The sequence below is a fragment of the Osmerus eperlanus genome, chromosome 18, assembly GCF_963692335.1.
Source record: "Osmerus eperlanus chromosome 18, fOsmEpe2.1, whole genome shotgun sequence".
NCBI classification, from domain to species: Eukaryota; Metazoa; Chordata; class Actinopteri; order Osmeriformes; family Osmeridae; genus Osmerus; species Osmerus eperlanus.
Window position 1 is genome coordinate 8,699,257 of NC_085035.1, and position 22,036 is coordinate 8,721,292.

The 22,036-nt window shown below is 41.4% G+C and overlaps 1 protein-coding gene across 2 annotated transcripts in view; it reads right to left on the reverse strand.

Annotated features, from left to right (window-relative positions):
- Window positions 1-877: 877 nt before the first annotated feature.
- The window catches only part of LOC134038820 (A disintegrin and metalloproteinase with thrombospondin motifs 19-like), a 61,677-nt gene continuing 40,518 nt past the window's right edge, over window positions 878-22,036 (reverse strand). Inside the window, exons 14-23 of one of the 2 annotated variants that reach the window (XM_062484415.1) lie at window positions 21,834-21,961; window positions 20,524-20,644; window positions 19,448-19,528; window positions 17,585-17,742; window positions 16,368-16,536; window positions 16,019-16,151; window positions 9,874-10,078; window positions 7,869-8,021; window positions 4,616-4,793; window positions 878-2,036 (exon numbers count right to left, since the gene is read on the reverse strand). In XM_062484415.1, coding sequence (XP_062340399.1) covers window positions 1,885-2,036; window positions 4,616-4,793; window positions 7,869-8,021; window positions 9,874-10,078; window positions 16,019-16,151; window positions 16,368-16,536; window positions 17,585-17,742; window positions 19,448-19,528; window positions 20,524-20,644; window positions 21,834-21,961 — 1,478 coding nt within the window. In that variant the 3' untranslated portion in view covers window positions 878-1,884. Of the gene's footprint in view, window positions 2,037-4,615; window positions 4,794-7,868; window positions 8,022-8,568; window positions 8,702-9,873; window positions 10,079-16,018; window positions 16,152-16,367; window positions 16,537-17,584; window positions 17,743-19,447; window positions 19,529-20,523; window positions 20,645-21,833; window positions 21,962-22,036 lie in introns of those variants that run through there. The other variant, XR_009932689.1, reaches the window with a different exon arrangement.

Genomic DNA, 22,036 nt, shown 5'->3' on the forward strand with positions numbered 1-22,036 from the left:
CATCAGCTGGGTAATTATTTATGAGCAGGTGTCTCTTGCAGGTGTGTGTGTAACCCAAGCTGACCTCTTTCACCTCTAATGTTGAGACTTGCAGAACCAAAAGAGTAAGAGAGGAGTTAGCTTAGGTAAGGTATACGTAAGTCTGAGTCATCAGTGTATTGGGTTATACAAGTGTAGTGCCTACTGGTATGTAACTATGTTCATTGTAGTTAATTTACTAGGGGTATATCACAATACATAATGTTTACAATATGTATCGTAGAGTTATGGCAATATTTTTACAATATGACGTCCGTTTGATCCTATTGGTTGAGCTACCAGCACACAACCTACTCTGCACCTGCGTCATGCGTGCATTCATTGCATTCACAGAAATCGCTTGAACTGAGTTAACTAAATTGTATGTACAACAAAGAAAATTATTGAAAATGTTTAATGTTTTGGAAATAAATCTGTTAATTTAATTTCAGTTTCATTTAAAATGTTGTTCAAAATATTGTGATACGTATTGTATTGTACACTCAGTATTGTGATACGTATCGAATCGTGAGCTGAGTGTATCGTTACACCCGTATAATTTACCATTTTCAAAATACTAGTCTCCAGCAAGGTTTGCACGGATACTATTGTTTAATGTTTGACTTACTGTCAAATTAGACTTGTTTGTGCTATATTTATATATTTCTTTAGCCAGAGATAGCTTTCTGATGTTGTGTATGAATTCCATTTTGCTATATTCATGCAAATGATTGATCTTGTTCAAGTATTTTGGAACAATTAGATAAATTGCATTGAAATGTTTTGTTACATAACACCTAATGCGCAACCAATAAATTCCTGTTATCAAGTTTTACCATGGAAACCACAAAAAACAAACCAAGGTGAATTCATCTTTATTTTTTGATAGAAATATATACAAGTTTATTCTCCAAGACAACTGCATGAAGGGGAAGAAAATATGCTACATACATAGGAGGAACTTCAGTTTAAAGTTGCTTTGTCTCTCAAAAAAATCCTATAATCATTCCATATCACTCAGATACACTCATCCACAACTTCTTCTCAGCCAATAACAGAAGACATAAACCAAGCAGTAATTTTGCAACATGTGATGTCCAAACTGAAGGTTCATTGGAACCCATGCCAGTGCAGCAGTACTTCAGTGTAAACATGTACAGTGTTTCATATCTATATTCAAGTAGAGGAGTGTGGAATAGCACTTTCAAAACTGTTAAAATAGTTAATTTGTGAAGAACGATGTACAGCAGATTGTCCTCTTGCACTGATGGAGCATCTAGGATTGTAAAAAATGTTAGATCAGAATATTTGGCCATATTGTGTTCATGAGTTTGAATAGCGTAATTATTTGACATCCAACTGGGGATTATTTCCCTTGATAATTTGTTTGCTAAATTTAACCAACCACCTTTGAATTGCTCCAAACTTTTAATATCTGAATTTAAGGGTGTAATTAGACTTTACTTGCAACGTGTAGGCCAAAGAAATAACGACTGTGGAAATAAGTACAGCATTATAGAAAATTGTAGAAAAGTATAAAAACAATTAGCACCATTACCATAAAAAAAAAATAACTGAAGAATATTAGAACTTTTGACTTGGTAGACTTGTACAAGCACAACAAATATCGGATGAAGGCTAGTCAACAATTGCACACTTATAAGTGAAACATAGCTGGTTGTTTCTGTATGATCAAAGGACCTAGAGCATAATATAATAATAAAAAATGTACAATGCCAATAGCGTGGTGTTGGTTTGGTGAGACTTGTTCAGACTGTTCTGTGTGTTGGAATAAGTGCACGTGTTCATTGACATTAAAAGGAATCATGAACAGTATGCTCCCTAGAAGAGGGGAGGAAGAGAATGTCAACTTTTTTGCTGCATCTTCTGTGCATAAAAGTCCCGGCAGGTTTCACAGCAGCGTTGGTACCAGCGCATGTCCTGGCACAGGTTCTTCTCACGGATGACTTTGCAGTACACTGGCCACTGGTCCCGTAAACATTTGAAAGTAAGGGCAGCTACAGTATGGAATGATAGGGATGGTAGGTTTAGGTTGATTTCATGAATTACTTGTTGTTTGTACTTTTCTGTAATAAAGGACATATCCAAATGTTTGTTAAATTAATACATTTCAATGGTTTTCATAGTTGTGGTTTTATACTGTTAATGAAGGTTGGAACTTTGATAATATTTTAGTAGGTTCAGTAGGGAGTCCGGTGGCTGAGCGGTTAGAGAAGCGGGCTAGTAATCAGAAGGTTGCCGGTTCGATTCCTGGCCGTGAAAAATAACGTTGTGTCCTTGGGTAAGGCACTTCACCCTACTTGCCTCGGGGAGAATGTCCCTGTACTTACTTTAAGTCGCACTGGATAAGAGCGTCTGCTAAATGACTAAATGTACTGGACTCTGTAAAGTTATTGGGCTTACCACCACCAGGTGGCAGTGTTAAACTAATTTAACTTGGGCACTGTATTATTCTGTGTACAAGAGTTTACTTCTTCTAAAAGTCTATTAATGTTTTGAATTCTGTATATCAGAACTCAGATCAGGCAAGCAAACTAAAACAGGGCAACAAAACTAAAATCTATAAGACTATTTCAAATACATCATCTTACTTATGTCTATCCATCACAAATCTCAGTATATGATTATAAGAGAGAGAGAAAAATAAATAAGAGATAAAAGTCTTTTAGTCTGTCTCCTTCTTTCTCAAATTCAAACTGTCTCCATGTATCTTTTCAGTTCTTTCATCCAAAGTACATTAACCTAACACTAATGAATGTGCTTCAAAAGGTCATTTGTGAATTGCTCCACTGACGAAAAGAGAGAATCAGCGATGCTCTCCACAACACACTCTCTCTCTCTTTCACTAACAGCATTGTATTGCGTCCGTTCTGCTTTGGTTGGCCGCGGCCTGAATCAACTTATCTTCAAGCTTGGCCCGTGTGCTGACACACTTATTGAAGTGAGCAGGCCTGTAATGACACAGGGAGTTGTAAACATCACTCTTTGCCAATGACATGCTTTGGGACCACCAAGATGGTTTCTCTGTTTCTTGTCCGCTCCGTCAGTTCTATATCAGGAGAGGGTAGATTAACGATTTAGGCCTGCCGCTTTCCGAATGCATGCTTCTTGTTTTTTTTTAACCCAAGACGGCGTGAAGGCTCCACCAAGGCAGACACGATCCAACACTTTGATGTGAGGATTAGCAAAAAGCACCATGGCAACCAACAGTAAAACAACTCACACCTCTTTGTACCTCTGCTTGAGTGTCTGAGACATCTTTATAGCTTCATGGGAATTTGAACTGTCGGAACTAACTGTGTGTAGAAATACTCATCCGTGACTCCCATTCAAGGACTAGGTAAGGATCTGAAAAATTATCCTATTGATTGTATTGTACTACACATGCAGGTCTTGTCTGAAGTAGTGTGTGTGTGTGTGTTTATGTATACAAAGGCATTTCAGTAATAATTACAGTATGCACACGCACACACTCAGTTCATACTTTCCAGATTCCTAGAGAAGCTTATCACAGCCAGCTGTGCAAGATTTAGGTGCAGGGGGGTGGAGGGTAGTTAAGGGGCAGGTTGCCCTGATTTGTACCATAGACACCCACCCCTCCCTCCCTTCATCCCTACAGCTGCATCTCTATGTCTGAAGGAAAAAAAGAAGCAGGGAGTGTGAGCCATCGTACGCTAATCATAAACATTATAACTGTAACCGCATTGGCCTCGGCCCCGGCTTGGCTCAGCAGCTGCAATAGCTATCCCGCAGCTGTGGCTCATGATAAACAGTGCCTTGTCTTTCCAGAAGCCTTAATTGTCAGAATGACACCTTCTATAGTATAACGGTCCAGGCTCATAAGGTGTCAGTACATGAGGGGACACCAGTTGAAAACCAGTGTGTTTTTTGGGGTCAACAGAGGTCACCAAGGTGTGTTGATATGTATGTGTCTGGCAGGCGGCTGAAAAGGCAGCATAATGCCAACTCATAATTCTACACATTCTGCACATCATGTTTATTTTATTAAGTCATCCTCGGCACATTCTGGATCGCAGACGCCATCTCCACTTTGGTTTTTCTCTATGCCAGACTTTCCTCGTCGTCACTGGGCAATTAATGACTCCAAATTAATCCAAATACTTTTTGGTGGAAGGGCCTTTTGAAGAAACTACCAAGCACAACTTATGTCAGACAGTCTGCTATTGGAAACAAATGATGGACCTAATAGACATAATAAGCCAGAACAGGCTTGGGTCCATTTTGTAGTCACTGGTAGATACTGCCGGAGAGTAGTGATTATATTGAGTCTAAAGAATGGTTACTGGAACAGAATCCATGTGTAGACATTTCTACAGCTAAAACAGCACAATGGGTAATCAATTTGTAGATTTGATTTAGATGAAGAAACTAAATATAAGTAACTGTCTAAATCTTCCGTGAAAAAATGAAATCATAAATTTAAAGTGATATCTGAATTAGTTTAGTCAATTGTGCTGCAATCGTGTGTTCCCATTGCTGCATTTCAAGCCAGATTGGATGGTAATCTCACCACAAACATGCATGCAGCAGTACCATTTAATTGAATGAAACCCACCCAAGCGCGGTGAAGTGATGGTATTGACGTTGTTCCTCTCGTTGCATGCCTGCTGCTGACATGGTCGGTATGCTGCCGGCTTTTCCGAGGAGAAACACTCGTTGCCGTGACGCCCGGTGATCTTGTGCATGCACTGGATCACCCGGGACTGCATGCCTTTGCCACAAGTCACAGAGCACTGTGGGGACCACAAAAAAGAACATGTCACATCACATTGCACAACACAGGTTGCATTGACTTCCATTTAAATACATTAAGCTATAACATTGACAAGTGCTTTCTACTACTTAATAGAATATCAGCTCAAAATTATTATGGAGCTCCAGCACCTATACATAAGCAATACTGGTACCTTTCTCAGTCCCGGCATTGTATAGTGTAAACCAGGGGCGTCGTTAGACCCTTTTTACTGGGGCACGTGCCCCAGTATAAATCTGCTGTGCCCCAGTAAAATCTAAAGTTTGAGTTTTAACAATTTACTTTATTGGTCAGTGCATTCATTTAGATTGATAATCCCGGAAAAAACGCAGTATCCCAATCAACGCTTGTAATATCAGAGCAGTTTAACCGAAAACACAAACCGATGCCTGCAAAATTCCATGTCAGCGCGCTCATCTGAGCTTGCCAAATAGCCACTGCAGCACGCACACAGAAGTCCATGTGTCAGACTCGGCAAACCAGTCAAAATTGAGGTAGGCCAAGGAAACATTACAAAACTAAAGAAAGTTTCTAAATGATAGGCCTACCGATCATCTTATTTTGACTAAAACATAAAAACAATATTACATGAAGCTCAAAAAACAGTATTTGCGCTCAAATGAATGCAAAAAAGTTGCACGCTCGCATTAACTATTAAAGTCCCTGCTAAAGCTGATATCAAACTTGCGTTTCTGAACTGTTGTATAGTGGGTTAAGCAAGGTGAGTTTCTAAAAAAAAGGGATATGAATAGGGGCCTGTGCCCCAGTAGAGCTTTATGTCTAACAACGCCCCTGGTGTAAACCAAGATTAATTAGGATTTGTGTTTAGAGTTTGGCATGCAAACATGACACAAACCTGCATGCCATGGCAATAAACAGATCCAAAAAGTTGTGTTTCGTGACCATTCGTCCAATGGTCACCCCAGTGGTTATACACTTTTGTGAGCCTATGCTGACAGTCTGACAGAAAGTTCAAGTTGAGTGTCCCTCTATTTCTCAGGCCAGTGAGCGGTCACCACCCTTACTGGCTCAACAGTGAGTGGCTGTTAGTAAGTGCCCCATATAATGTAGGCAGAATGAATCCAGAGGAGTGAGTGCAACACTGGCTTTAACACTAGCCATATAGCAAGGCCTGACTGTACAGGTTATAGTTTGCCAAAAACACAAGACGACTTTGGGACTAAATTGGTCTAGAATTGTTGGACACAGGCTGAGATTATACAGGCACAAATGGTGTCAGTGCAGCACATGTCCTTTAAAAATAAAATTAAAGTAGCTGAGAGATGGCGGGGTGGGGGTTAAGAGGGGAAAAACACAGTCTGTTCGCTTTCAACTTAAGGATCTCTCAACATATGCTAGCTTCATAATGCATTGTTGACTAGACTGTTTAGCCAACAGACGGTTGTTGTTACTAGAACAGCATGTTGGGGATCAGATGTGTTTTGGTCTCTGGACCAGAGGAGCAAGAGAGAGAGGGCTCCCTGGTTCTCAGATTCTTTCATACATTAGTCTGCTATAGCCATTCCAACGGCTCAGTAAGATGCCGATACATCTTGGGCATTTGGCACTGCTATGACAGCATACTTGCCGTCAAATTTAAACATTTACTCTGGAGATGGAAGGACAGTTATTGGCCATGGCTCCCTTTGTTTGTCTTGAAAATGGACCAATAGATACAAACCTGAAGTTCATGAGGTATACAGATGAATTACAACAGAAACTAATATTGAGTAAAGCCTTTAAAGTATAGGTTTAAACAGTCCCCTGTACAGACAGAGGATTAAAAGGGATTTGTAATTGTGTTAATTTGGTTTATTTATGTTTTGTTAGCCAACAAAGCATGACTATATATAAAACTTAGTGGCTGAAGCATTGATTATAATACATTTTCAGTTATAAACCGTTTCAGTGATTAGAAGAAAAAAAAATCAATTATAAAATGACCAGCTACAACGTTCCCATAACCAAGACTTCTGCAGTACTCACATAGGACAGGGCCATCTGAACCAACTGTTTACTCAGTGTAAATGTGGATTATTAGCATTGTCAATGTCCAGAAAACACCGGGGCTTGGAATGTCAGTACACTGCATATTCAAAACAACTGTGCCATTACCCCTTAGCCTTGGCCATCAGGGTCCCCGTTCAAAGTCAGCTCTTGCAGACTGTTGTACTTCACATCATTCATTCAGACTTTCACACAATGGGCTTGTAACGAAACATTTGGGGAACTGAGAAAATTGTCTCGGCGGGCAAACTGTGCTTCAATTTGGTGGGAACCTACTGTAAGTACCGTAAAAGCAGCTGAGGAGAATTACTGTGCTGTGTTCAGTGAGAGACTTGGTAAGCGTCCAATGAAAGTTTCTACTGAGAATGAGTTTTATCTGGGAAAAACACCTGGCTCTAATTATAGGCTAGGCAGTACATTTTTCTGGTGTCGTACCTGGTGATACTCATAAGGCTCATTGGTCCTATTCATGTGCCAGAGTGCCCAGAGTCTAACCAAAACCCAGTTTTAAGCCTTTTAAAAAACATTTGTCAATCACGGCTATCACTGCATCCTGCTCAGCCCAGCAGGCAGGAAACACTAACAACAGATAAGCATGCATCTTACATTCTAAACCTTGACATGGTTGTGTTTGTGTGTGCATGTGAGTAGGGGTCTTCTCTCCCTTTGCACTTAAATTGCTGAGTGAGTAATTAAATCAAAGTAAAAACAATGCTGCCATTGAAAGACAACTTCTGCTTTTCAAACAATAGCAAGTAACCAATGAACATTACATTTAACATTACATTTTGTCAATTTAGCAGACGCTTTCATCCAAAGTGACATACAAATGCTGTATATAGAAACTGCACAATACAATTCCCCAAAATGTACAAGGATTCAAGTGAACAAATCCAGTCAGTTCTCAATTCCCCCTCCCCTACAACCCCAATCAGAAGCATACAGCCTCTGTCTTAACTAGTGTTACCATTGTGGCTGACTGTGAATAAGGTGTTGTGGGCCTGGGTAGGATCCATGGCAAACAGTGAAAAGAAAGGGAAGAACCCACCTTGGCCCAGTCTCCTGTCCTCCAGATGTAGCACTTGGAGTAGTCCTCACATTCCTCCACCTCACGGGGCAGGGTTGTCAGATCACACTTCTTGCGTGGGTTGGTGCACTTAACGAGCCTGTGACGTGCCCCTCGACCGCACTTGACGGAACACTGCAATAAACAACCGTGTAGTCTATATTGGTGTGTGGGTTAGTGTGCTTGTCGCCTTTGTGATATGAAGTAAAAAAATAAAAATAATAATAGTATAAGACAAGAAAGTAAAAGATGGGTATCCCATCCACACTCAACCAAACACAACAAAATACTTATTTTTTTATCGGTCTCAATACTGTATGGTGGTTTCTTTCTATTCTTCTTCTGCACTTGATCCAAAGAACAGGTTTGTACATCACATGTACACCTTGTAAGATTATACAGTCTCCTCTGTCCAGTTTGATTCACATTCAGCAGGTGTAAAAGCAATACCCCCTTTGAAAATACTTGTTTCTTATTTTATATATTCAAACAAGACCGATGTAAGGACTTCTGTACTGTTCTGTTGGTCTTTTTTGCTTTGACCCATTACATTTTTTTAAGTCATGACATGATAATCTATTGAAATAGGCACACTATAATCCATGGTGCTAAATGCAATCCAACCTGAGTCAAAAGGTAGTTTTTGTGGATCCCAGATCACACTCTGAGGGGTAACCTCTACCTGCAACATATCTATCTGTCCACATCCCAGAGGTCATCCTATTTTCCACAATCCCTCCATGTCTCTGTCTGCTTTCACATTCCCCCTTTACTCTCCTCTGCCTCTACATGTTCACAGCTGCCAGGGGATTGGACTGAGGAGGGGAAGAAAAGAGATGGGATCAAAGGCAAGGACATACCCTGTCAGTCTGAGGCAGGCCTACAAACCCCCCTGGTGTTGGCAGATGTTTCGCTTTAGACCCTCACATCCAGACCCCCAGTCCCAGGTGAGTTATGGACCGGTCCATAACCTTCGGCAGGGATGGCATTAAATCAAACACGCGAGTGGGACTCCCTGCCCCCCCCATCCCATCCCATTTCTTTCTTTCTCTTCTAAAAGGAAAGAATAGTCTTCCACTGTCTTCAAGACAAATTTGTGTTTTTACAGATGGAAAGGAAGGTACTGTGGCAGAGACTCACAATCAATTGCTCGTGTGTCTTGTCTAGACTTACTCATTTAGTTGACCTTTGAGGACTTAAATGAGGTCAATGGGTCAATGCTGTCTGGATTTTTTTTCTTTTTTTCTTCTTGAGATCAATAACAAGATTTCACCCAATTCAGCCAATTTTTTTTAATTCAGGTGTAGCCAAATAAGATTTCTTCAACAATAAATTATGAGGAAATCAACAGAAATTAGGATTTCTGTAAGAGTGAAACATATTTGTGATGGGTGTAAATTGGTTTTAAAAATAGTTTCAGCAGCTTTTCATCAGCTTTATCAAAGAGAGATTTTAGTTGAATACATTTCTTACGTAAACCTTTTTCAAAGAATCCCCAACACTATTTTGTGTGAGAAAATCTTCAAAAACAAGGAATTGAGAGCAACATGAGAGCAAAGCAGATTGAGGGACTTTCTCCTTATCAATACTGTTGGCTTGGGAGCCAGTGCAGCCAAGGGGCAAGTTCCTTTTGTCTAGTGCCAGCGGGCCCTTAAAGGAAGGGAGGAAGGGAGGTAGGGAGACATGAGGTGAGAGAGGGAGGGAGGCAGGGAGGGAGGCTGGCTGGCTGGCTGGCATAGAGACCAAGGCCAGCTATCATGCAGGTGCTTTAGGGAGAGCTCAAAGGAATCTCGACATCATTGTGTAAGTCATTGTGAGGACAGAGCCAAAGACTACGAAACATTAAACATCAGTCTTTTAAGCTAGGGAGGGGGGGGGTTACTATCAGTTGCCAAGCTAAATGTACACGTGTGCCCCCTATTTACTTTTGATCAGTTTGGCAAACTAAATAACTACTGAATGTTTGACTCTACTGTATGTAGGTTACCTCAGACCAGACCCCAGCTTCCCACACAGTGAGACAGTCCTGTCCTTCACAGCGTTGCATATGGGCAGGTTTGGGCCCGACGCAGTCCTTGTCCTTGGCCTTGACACGAGTCCCATTGCATAACTGGAGGGTGCAGGCCACTTGTCTATTCTGAGAGCCCTTACCGCAGGTACGAGAGCAGGAAGTCCACTCTGTCATCATCCACCTGCAGAGAGGAGGGAGACAGATGTCAGGGAGGACAAATGATCAAACTGACAGTAACACACAGGGAACTGCAAATATGTGCATGCACACACACACACTCACACAACCCATGTCCCATACTCTATAGGTACGTCTGCCCCACTCTTCAAAACTGTCTATTTTGGCATTCTTTGAGTAAATGTGTTTGTTTGTGTGTGTGGTTGGGAGAGGCCAGCTGGCCAGGAAGACTAAGGGTTGGGGGTAATGGGGGGCAGGCCAGGCTGAACCAACGAGCGCTACTAGGCTCGCCTGACGTGATGTGGCCTCATCTGGGCGACAGATGTGAAGGAAGAAAGAGGCACCAGGAGCTTGGGGACTGGTTGGGGGGGACTCAGGGAGTCAAACTCAGTGGTTATGATCTGTGAAGAGCAGGCAGCAAGGACAGGGTCCAGCTGTAAGTCTGCTGGGCCAGACAGTAACATGACTTGACCTCTTTGACCCAGCCAGCAATCACAGTCCCTCTTCCCCATCTCTCACTCTTTAACTCTCCCCTCTCTCTTTTTGTCTTTCTCTGTTGTCTCTGATATCACATTCCGCAAATGAACCGCTTTCCAGTTATCTGATTGTCAGAGGAGCACCACATTGACTGTCCACCACAGCGGGGACAGTCAATGTAATTTATCCTCTGCTTGGTGTAGCTCATGACTAGTTGAAAAAGTGATGTCTATTACCTTCATACACATGGGAGATAAGACAGGAACCGATGATATCAGGAGGAATGTAAACACGCTGCAGCCACATTGAAAGCTGACTTTGCACTACTGTGGAGAAGTAAGTGAAGCAACTTTGGGTATAAACAATGCCAAACATGTTTACAAGCAAAGCAAAATGACCCCATAAACCTATGTAAAGATTTATATTGGCTTGGGTTGGCTAACTCAAATTCTATAACCTTAGCTCACATAAGCACCGAGGACTACCTATGCAGTGCTTTTGAGCACATTCGACAGATTCACAATAACTTATCATATACAGTATGTGTAACCAAGCTTAATTGGTTGGCTTCTCAGTAGTAATAATACTGCTCTTTCACGCTACCAAAGAGCTAGCTTTTCAGTGGCATAGTTAGTTTACACTAGTTAGTTGTGTTTAGATGTGGTTGTCGTGTTTGCGAGTCAGTGGACCCCGGTTCACATCCTAGTGTGGGAGGAATGGGAGAAAGCTGAGCTACTGTACAATGACTCCTGTAACATATGTCATGCTGTCCTTATGAGCAATACAGCATTTACAAACTTCAGCTACATAAGCATATGTTAGCGCACTTTTATTCAAACTGTCAGTCCCTCCCAGGACTTGGAAAGATGGGACAGCATTTTGTTTCATTATTTTTCTCTGAGCTATCCAAGAAATGAGTCTTAGAAGAGAATTCTTCCACACTGTGAGAAATCTGTTCTCAATGAGTTTAGCTATTATCCCACATTTTCCAGTTGTAGTATCTGCCAAATATGACAATGGCACAGAGAAAGAGAGGGAGAAACACATTTTGTACAAACATCAATCTCTCAGGATTACTTAGATTTTCCCTCCTCCCAAGTCACTCAAGAAAACAGTTTCACAATGATGTCATTGGAGAATAATGACAGTTGCCAATGTGAAGAGGCTGGAGAGACTCTCAACTCTGTCAAACATGTTACAGAAAGAAAAGAACAAACAGCCACAGTTTTCGTCTTTCTCTCGCCAATTTAATATTGTCTAACAGCGTTTATGTCAATTTTGACACAAAATAGTCTTCAGAAGTCTTCTGATTATACAAGTCCCCTTAGATGAGTCATTGTGCTTGCAAGATGAAAGGATTCCTCTATCATATTAAGTGATTCCTCAAAAGAATAGACGTGGCACAGTGAAAGAGCCAAGGACATGTCAAGGAAATGCTTTGGAACAAGAAACTATCATCCTACCATGTGATATGTACATTGCCCCTGAAGTGACCTGTGCAAAAAATGTAATCACAAAGGCCCAATACCAATGTCCCCCCTAAATCCTAAACCCTGAACCCACCTGGTACGTGACGGAGTGCAAGAGGCTGCAAGGGCACAAAATGCTATGAATAGGAATGGGACAGCACTTACTTTTCTGTAAAGTTGTCGTGTTGTTGGATAAAATCTGATGAAAGCATATTTCAGGACTCTCAAGTCTCATGCATTTGCCATGAGACTGACGCATTTAAACAATTTCTCACGCTCTCATGCAACACCTTGTATTTCTCACGCTGAGAAGTAAGGGATAACTTGTCCCACTATATAAATTACAGTTAATGGATGAGGCGCAGGCATACGGAGGGAATTTTTCCTGCTGAGTTGATAGTTGTCTCGAGTTATACCGAGTTAAATGCCACTTACAAGAAATCTGAAACATCACCAAGTGCATCCTGTTTGCTTTACTTACACTTGAGATGTGTCTAGAACTTGTCCCACAATTCATGTCAATAACCAAGGGAGTCAGGTGGCTGAGCGGTTAGGGAGTTGGGCTAGTAATCTGAAGGTTACCGGTTTGATTTCCGGCTGTGCAAAATTATGTTGTGTCCTTGGGCAAGGCACTTCACCCTACTTGCCTCGGGGGGAATGTCCCTGTACTTACCGTAAGTCGCTCTGGATAAGAGCGTCTGCTAAATGACTAAATGTAAATGTAAACCAAGCCATGAAGTCCAAGGAACAATCTGTAGACCTCAGTGATAAAAAGGGCATGAAATCAATTTCTAAAGCTTTGAGAGTTCACAGTAGCACAGTGGTCACAATTATTGTGAATAATTGGAAGAAGTTTGGAAATGCCAGGACTCTTCCTAGATGTAAATAGTTGGACAAACTGACTGGGCAAGGAAGGCTTTGTCAGTGAGGTGACCAAGAATCACTAAGAGAGCTCCTGAAGTCCTCTGGAGGGATGAGGGAACAGGCCGGAAAAAAGACCCTCTCAGCAGAACTCCATCTATCAGGACTTTATGGTCAAGTGGTTAGACGGATGCCACTCTTTAGTAAAAGGCATATGACAGCCCGCTTGGAGTTTGACAAAAAGCATTTAAAGGACTGAGAGCATGATGAAAATGACTCTCTGGTATGATGAAACAACAACTGAACTCCTTGGGTAGCTCTCCAAGCTATATCTGGCGATACCAGGAACTGCACTCTAATACCGTCCCCACAATGAAGCATACTGGTGGCGGCATCATTGTGCTTCTTAGCAGCAAGAACAGAGAGACTGGTCAGAAATGAGGGAAGGAGAAATGCATCCAAATACAAAGAGGTCCTTGAAGAAAGCCTGCTCCAGAGTGCATGCAACCTCAGACAGGCGTGATGGTTCCCCCTTCACCACGACAATGACCCACAGCATACAGCCAAGACAATGCTGGAGTAGCTTCTGGAAAAGTCTGTCACTATACTTGAGTGGTCTAGCAAAGCCCAGATTTTAACCCCATCAAACATATGCGGAGAGACCTGAAGATGGCAGTTCACAGACACTTCCCATCCAATCTTACGGATCTTGAGAGGATCTGACAGTAAGAAAGGGATAAACAGCCTAGATCCAGGTATGCAAAGCTTTTAGAGATGTATCCAAGACGACTTGCCACAGAAATTACTGCCAAAGGGACTTCTACAAAGTACTAAAGTATGGGTCTGAATATGTACAGAATGTAAATGAAATATTTTTTTTTTCTTTCAAAAATGTCTAAAAACATGTTATGGGTATATGAATATGGAGAGAGATATGTCTCAAAAGTATTCGTAAATGCAAGTACCATGATCCACAAATGTTTCACGATTTACAAATGTGTTTTGCGATCCACAAAAACAAAATTCTTCCTCGTGATTTGTAAGTTGGCATTTACATAAATGTGCTATGATTTGTACACATCGATGTCCATTCGTAAATATATCGTTTGTAATTTCTTAAAATACTTAACATTTCGTGTGTGCATTTCTCATGGTCTGTCATTTGTAAATCTACAATTCGCGTGTGAAGTGTTGAATCTGCATTTGTGGATCGCCCAATACACGCGTGCAATCCTTCTTCCTATGACGTAATTTTGAGACATTATTTTCGGTCTTTTGCGATCCACACACAAATAGCTTTCTGATCCACAAACACAACCCCCCCCCCCCTTTCGACAGTGCCATCCGGTAGGTGGCACTGTAAATATAATTTTACAGTAAATATAATTTTACAGTATGTTTGACAAGATTTGCTAGCTAACCAGCCATGTCACTGTCCCAAAATCAATATCAAGATTTTCACGAACAAAGTAGGCCTATTGGCCATATACTAGTTCTACGCTACAGTACGGCCGCAGCCTGTGGAGCGAGGTAAATAGCAAATGGGATGTGAGATCAGCGGTTACGTGTAGCCTAGTACTAGTAGAGCTATATGGCCGATACTTTATTCGTAAAAAAAATTATATTGATTTTGGGACAGTGACATGGCTGGTTAGCTAGCAAATCTTCTTGTCAAACATACTGTACAATTATATTTACTGTTTGTCAACCATACACAATGTTATTGCCTTTGAATCTTGTTAGCCTAACGTTAGCTTTCGGGCTAATAGCTCAGTCAAAGGAAAGCCGGTGGGCAGAGGACAACACTGCCACTTACCGGATGGCACTGTCGAAAGGGGGGGGGGGGGGGGGTTGTGTTTGTGGATCAAAAAGCTATATGTGTGTGGATCGCAAAAGACCGAACAGAATAGGTGTGTTCGACATGGACTGCGGCTGCATGAAACGACCGGCGAGACTAGCCGCTTGCAGTCGGGTAGGAGTTGAAAACGGCTCTGTAAAGTCGGACATTCCAGCTTCTCGTGGTTTGCTGCGTTGACGTCAGTCATGGCCGATCAAGCGCTGTGTGCTTACTTTACTTTATTTATAATTAAACTTAGTCTTTCCGTTAGTGAAGAGGCGGACTAAAACCCTTTCTTCAACACATTTTTTATTCAATTAAACAGTTTGGTCCGGATTTGACCGTTGGCGAAACTGAAGGTGTCAGAATAATTACAAAACACGCGTCAAAGTTGTCATGTGTGAGTCTGGCCAATCATGAATAGCTGTGTCGTCATTAGAACCCTTGCAGTTGCTCTTGAGAAAATGCGCTCGGCTACACAGCCGGCAGTTCTCGAATCGATCTCACGGTACTTTGATGGCTACGTCACAGTGACCTAGCCTCGGCGCCGTCTCAAGTCGGACAAAAAGTCTAACCAGAATTCACTGTTTCAAGTCAGCCGCCTGCAGCCGGCTGCAGCGCTGCATGAAGTCAGTTCATGTCGAACGCACCTAATGTCTCAAAATTGCGTCATAGGAAGAAGGATTGCACGCGTGTATTGGGCGATCCATAAATGCAGATTCAACACTTCACACGCGAATTGTAGATTTACAAATGACAGACCATGAGAAATGCACACACGAAATGTTAAGTATTTTAAGAAATTACAAACGATATATTTACAAATGGACATCTATGTGTACAAGTAATAGCACATTTATGTAAATGCCAACTTACAAATCACGAGGAAGAATTTTGTTTTTGTGGATCGCAAAACACATTTGTAAATCGTGAAACATTTGTGGATCATGGTACTTGCATTTACGAATACTTTTGAGACATATCTCTCTCCATATATGAACATAGCTTAATGGGCAAAAATGGCAATTGTATCCATTTAAAATTAAATCAAGCAAAATAAAATGGGAACCAATTTACTGAAACCACTTTGTTGTCGAAGTTTCAACACAAGGCCATATCAGAAGTTGTGATGTGAACACATTTATAATTTTTCTCCATCATTACATTGATTAAAATGACCTTCTATATAATCAAAATAAATGTGCTGATTCATACAATGCCATAGGCCAGTTAAAGCAACTAGACTGTATTACACAAAGGCTGTTCCTAACCCTGAAGTTGGCCTTTGTCCTAACCTTACCTCATCTGACAGGGCTGCTCGTTACACTTGCGAACTTGAGGCTCAGGTTTGGTGAGGTGCCGGCATTTTCTGTTGTCCACGCTTGTAGTTTTGTTGACAATTTTGCTACAGGTGACAATAGTCTTTCTTTCTCCTAAAACAAATAATAATGTACAGTATACATTGACATTACCTTTTGAAAAACCGAAACTATTGTGCATTTTATTCATTAATGAGAACTTCTACATCTCATGTAAAAGGACATAAATACATTAAAGACAATTATACAAAATACTACACAATAGGCATTTCACAGATAATTAGGAGAAACAGTTTGGTGTGCTAAATACGAACCGGTAAATTAGCATACCTCCTCCACACACAGCATCGCAGTCCTCCCACCCAGAGTGGGTCCACATGAAGAGAGGCTCAGATGGCTTGGGGCCTGCTCCCAGTCCTCCCTGGAACTCTGGGCTGGCCTCTGTAGGGATGGTGTACTCATAGTGGATGCAATGGTTCTGCTCATTGAACAGCAGCACCTAATTTAAAAACTTAAGGTCAATGTGCAGAAAACATTTGTTCTATGTTTATGTCTACTGACGTTATCTAAATCATCAATAAATTAGTATGTACGTAGTTTGGCATGTTATATAGGGTTGTGTACTGTGTGTACAGGACACAGGTTTCCTTTGCAAAAAACTAAAATCATTCAAATCATACATGAAAGTGAGTTTGGTTAGAAATGACTTTGATTTCCTGAGCTATGAGCCTGTTTTTGGAATAATCTTCAAAATATGATAACATAAAATTGATTATTTCATCACCTTTAATGAACTGAAAGTCAGACAAAAAAACATCTTTGTCAAATCAAGAAATTCTATTTTTTCAAAAAAATAACCCTAAACCTTAATAACCCAAAATTTCCAATTTTGAAAAACCCATTGAGGCATATATATATTTTATCTGGACGGAGCTATCATGAGATTAAATTAGTATTAAAGTTGGAGCCAGGACCACTCTTCTGTGCCCATTTCCCATGATACGTTTACTCTCTGCTTGACCTGCGTCTGAGAGTTGGCCGCCCCCCTGTTGGCATAATCTCATTAGCAGTGCTGCTGTGCTTGTCAAAGGGTAATCCTATTAAAATTATAACCCTAATCCCCGCCATGACAGAGTTGTCGCTGACCACGGCCAGCTAATAATGCCACCCATCATATCCTCAATCATTAACTTGGCTGCTTTTGCTCACGCTGGTCACAATCCAACTCACAACCTGATGAGCTGCATGCACCCTTACGCCTGTGGACATGCTGCTTAAATCAGCGTAGTGAAACCCGCTCCTGAGATGATTTTCTTTGACAGCTAAACAGTATATCATATTTCATTTAATGCTTGTTCCATTGCTTGAGCATAGTCTTATTGTATAGTTCATTATCATTATGATTATTGTAGAGTTGAAGAAAAAGGTCAATTGTTTATCTTTGAAAACCCATTCCAGGACAATAGAGGCAAAAACACATGGTAATACCATATTGCTGGCTAACTAAGCTATGGGACATTAAATGGATTAAAAGGAAATAAATTCACCATAAGATGCAGAGGAGATGTGGTGGGACCCTTGGCAGACATTTTCTCCCAGAGTCCCCTCCTGACATAGTGGACTGTTGTGCCTGCCATGTTGAAAGAACCTGGGTGGTCTATCTTCCAGTTGCTGTTGATGGAATGCTTGCTCGTGTCTTTGAGAGCTGCAAAATGTAAACATGGGAAAGGGTGAGATCAAAACCTTTTGATAATGTTTACTACTCTTTGGAAGTATGTTGTTGATGTGCTGAAAAAAAAGTCCAGATAGGCGAATGTCTGGGAAAGGTTATTGTAATTGTTAAAGGGGTCATTGACTGATTTTATAGGGTATTTCACACTTCCTTAAGGTCTCCGAATAGGGTATGTAACATTGGTTGGGCTGCAAATGGCCCAGGTGCTGCCAGAGGTTTTCTCCCTTTTATGGTATGCTCATTAATATTTAGATGAGCTGCGCGCTGATTGGTTGGTTTACAACGAGCGAAGATGCAGAGCAAAGACGCAACATAGCCTGCATCGTGAATTGTAGATTTACATGACAACACTTAGGTTTCATTCGAAGCTTATGTCTTTTTTGTACATTAGCATTGCTAATAACTGTTAGCGACAAAATCATACTTACAGCTTGCGGTTGTGATGAGCATACGGTCGGATGTGTATGTACATTTTGGGGCGTGACAAAGGTACAGACCAGAGCCAAAAATGTGGAGCCACCAACGTCAATTCAGTGGCTTTTTGGAAACCGCCCGTTTTACAGCTGCAGTTTCAAATTGTGAGATTTGCATAGGAAAGAGGTGTCAATGGACTTTGAGGTTCACTGTATGTCCATTTTACCCACCGAACTGTCGTTATTCAACTATGACAAGGTAAACTCGGTTTTGGATTCAAAGACCCCTTTAAATACTTTTGATAACCATACATCTTGGAGATATTTAAACCAACAAAAACAAAGACAAAATAGTTACACTAATATTCGTTTTACATTTACCTTCTATTTAGCAGGGATTTCCAGGTTAAATGTTGGTCAAATTGACCAACGAGGCAAACAGACAAGTCATGGCTCGAAATACACCCCTACTCGTGATACAAAGCTCCAAAGTCTTCCCCTCACTGAGCCCTGCAGTAACCTCTATCTAATCGTATCACTCTGCCTTCCTACGCGTTTGAACTTGTCTCGCCTCCCTTCTGCCTCATAGGAGGGGCAGGAGGTCTTAGAAACAGGGAGAGAGGACTCGGGCAGAGTCGGTCGTAGGGAGTAAGGGGATCAACCGTGGCCTTGGTGCCCCTGGCCCTTGGAGGACTCAATTGAAGTGAGCCGGTCCGTGCTTCTTAATCCAGGTAACATGAAAGCCGAGATACAGGCAGGCATGCCCCCGTGCCGATTCCCCTTGATAGCTGGGGAGGATCAGCTGACAGATATTAGACAGATGGATACAGTGCAGGGTCTAACCACATGGCCACATGAGAGATCTGGGGGAGTTCCATGTGAATAAGGAGCTTTGTGAGTGGGCTGTGGGGGTGGGGGGTACAGTAAGAGTTGTAGTTTCTGTCTTGGAGAAAGTTTCTGAAGGCATTAGAGGATATCTGGTTTAATGGTGAGACCGCTATTTGTCGTTGATCCTGGCAGTGATCTCAAGGTTCTACTAAGGCTTTTTTGAGAGTAGTCAATAGTACTTGTTTAACAGTCACAAAGCAACCAAGGCTTGGGTTCATATGAGCAGCCAGTTGCTTGCTGATAACTATCGGGCAGGCAACAAGAGTGGAGGAGAATATGCGGTTGTATGACAGAAATATGTCCGAAGGTTGACGTTTGCGATGGGGTGAACTGATAAGACAAAACCACAATGATGCAATGAAGTATCTGTTTCTTACCCAGATAACTCTGAGCGGGTATTTGCTCCACCACTCTTATTCTCCTGGCCCCTTTAGGAATAACCACTGCTTCCACATAGCCTAAAGAGACCCAGAGGAAAGCGAAATAAAGAGAGAGAGGGTGAGAGATACAAATGCGGAGGAATGAAAGGCAGATGAGAGAAAAATGGAGAATCAAAAAGATGGACAAAAAGTGTTACTGTTTGAGGAAGCTTTAAGGAAAGACACTCGTCAAGACAAAAATATCCATTCCACATGGAGCATAGTATAAAACCATGGAATTGTGTCGAACACAACTTACAGTGGGATGGCATAAACAGTGAAAGGCTGATGTATCCAAATTTGTTTTTTTTTTATCTGGTTTTGCTTGTTCATTTGTCATATTTAAATACAAACAAAACAATATTTTAAGCTGTACTGGAAGGGGCAGCAAATCATCCACCAAGGCGTAATTGTTGTAATTTCCAAACAACATGTATAATGTGCCAAGTATGATAACACAGAGGAAAAAAAAACATTTATCTAAAGTTTTGGCTTGGCAGCAGTGAGGAACCATCTTGACTATAAACACAAAATACACAGTTTTTAAACAGTGTTACATGACTGTGTCAGTGTGGAATCTTTGGCTGACAATAACCATTGGTTATAAAAGAGACCCCACACAAAGCCTCGACTGGCTGTGATCCAGAATGCGTGGGGTGTGTGAGTGTGTATGTGTGCGTGTGTTGGGGGGAGATACATTTATAATATGGTATATTATACATATCTTTCAACACAACTGGCTGTCCTCCAAGAATATAGGTCACAAATATGCTGGAGTGCTGGAGAGCTTGGATAAGGAAGGCAAAACCTACACTGTAATCCCAGGAACATCAACATGACCTAAGCAGTTTCTGGTGCCTTCAACTTGCATTTAACTTGCAAACTGTTCATTATTACATAAAATAGCTTGCATGTGGCCGTAACACCTTGTATGGTGACATGTGATTGTAATTTTCCAACTGACACTTGTTTGAGGGAAAATTTACTTTGTTGATCTCCCCTGCATTCTGACATATAGTGGTTAATAATCCTACCTGCACCTCCCGTCTGGTTGAAATCTCCCTTGACAACCTTACAGGACTTTTCGTTGCCGTTACATACTCCACAGTGATCTTCTCTGGCCATGGAGCCAAGGATCCCATCACAGCCCACTTTCTAAGACAAGACACACAAAACATACACACACACAATCACATTCAAGTTCAAATGTCAATCAATTTGGTGGTCAAGAATAAGATGCCTTTCTATAGGTAAAAACATTTTTTTTTTTTACCTGATTAGAAAATTGCACAGAACGGCAATTTTGTACACTTGTCTTGAGTGCCTTGAGTATATTAAACATTACCTCCTGATTTAATAAGTCATAACTTACTAAATCTGAAAATAAACTAATACAAAAGTGTGCCATTCAGGTGCCATTGATTTTGCTAGATGTAAATCGGTGTTGGTGAGCAGAGCTGTGTGTAACTGGGCTGGGCTTTATATTGTATTTGCTGGTCCAGTGTTTCACACACTCTCTTTCACCAACCGTCTCTGGAGGAGGGCATCCTCACTGAATAGCTGCTCCCAAGGTTTTTTCATTTTTTTCTCTTCTAGTGAGTTTTTCCTTGTCTTTAGGTTTAGGTTGGTTGAGGGGCAGTCTATGGGCGTATGTGAAGCCCTCTGTGACATTGCTTGTAAAAAGGGCCATACAAATAAATGTTGATTTGATTTGATGATGATGTGTCAGTCTTGCCATTCTCTGTCTACCTCTCACTACCTCTGTATGCAGACTGCTTTTGAAGATAGTGGGGAGGCAGGACACAAGTTTGTCTCAATTATTTTCTTGTTGCCTTTCTCTCTCTCTCTTGCCAGAAAGGTCTTGCTTTCTGACCCTTGACCAAAATAATTTCAACCTCCCACATCTCCCCTTTCTCTTCCATCACCATCTCTGTTTCTTGTCTCTCTTCTTATACCCCACCCCTCTCTGTTCTTTCTTTCTCCTCTCTCTCTCTCTCTCTCTCTCTCTTTTCTTCTACTTTTCTCACATGGCACAAATGTACACCATGGGACGATTACTCTTGGTCTTGTGGAGCCAGTGTTTGTTTCAGTCACGTTCACCTACTCCTCAGAGTGTTGTTAAGATAATGGAGGGTGGCCTTGGGGGTACATCGAAATGAAAGTGTCTGTGATTTATATTTGACTGTAGGAGACCTGTCACTTTTGCTTGTCCCAATAAATAGTCGATTGGATACAGTTTGTGAGTTATTTGTTAGGGTGAGAGGGGCAATCTGTTACCCTGTCTCAGATCATCTGAGTACATGACTCACACAATCAGCGACAAGTTAAACAACTTATACTGTACCTGACAAGTCCCGTTGGCACAGAGACCTGCTTCCTGTGGACCACAGGAAGTCCCATCAAGGACCTTTTCAGACAGGAGGTGGGGTTGTTCCTTCCCAGAGGAGGAGCAGAACAGTGTGCATGGCCTCTCTGAATAGAAACAAATATGAGTGAGAGAAAAAGATCAAGTGAGCTAGAAGAGAGAGAAACAATTATCCATCACAC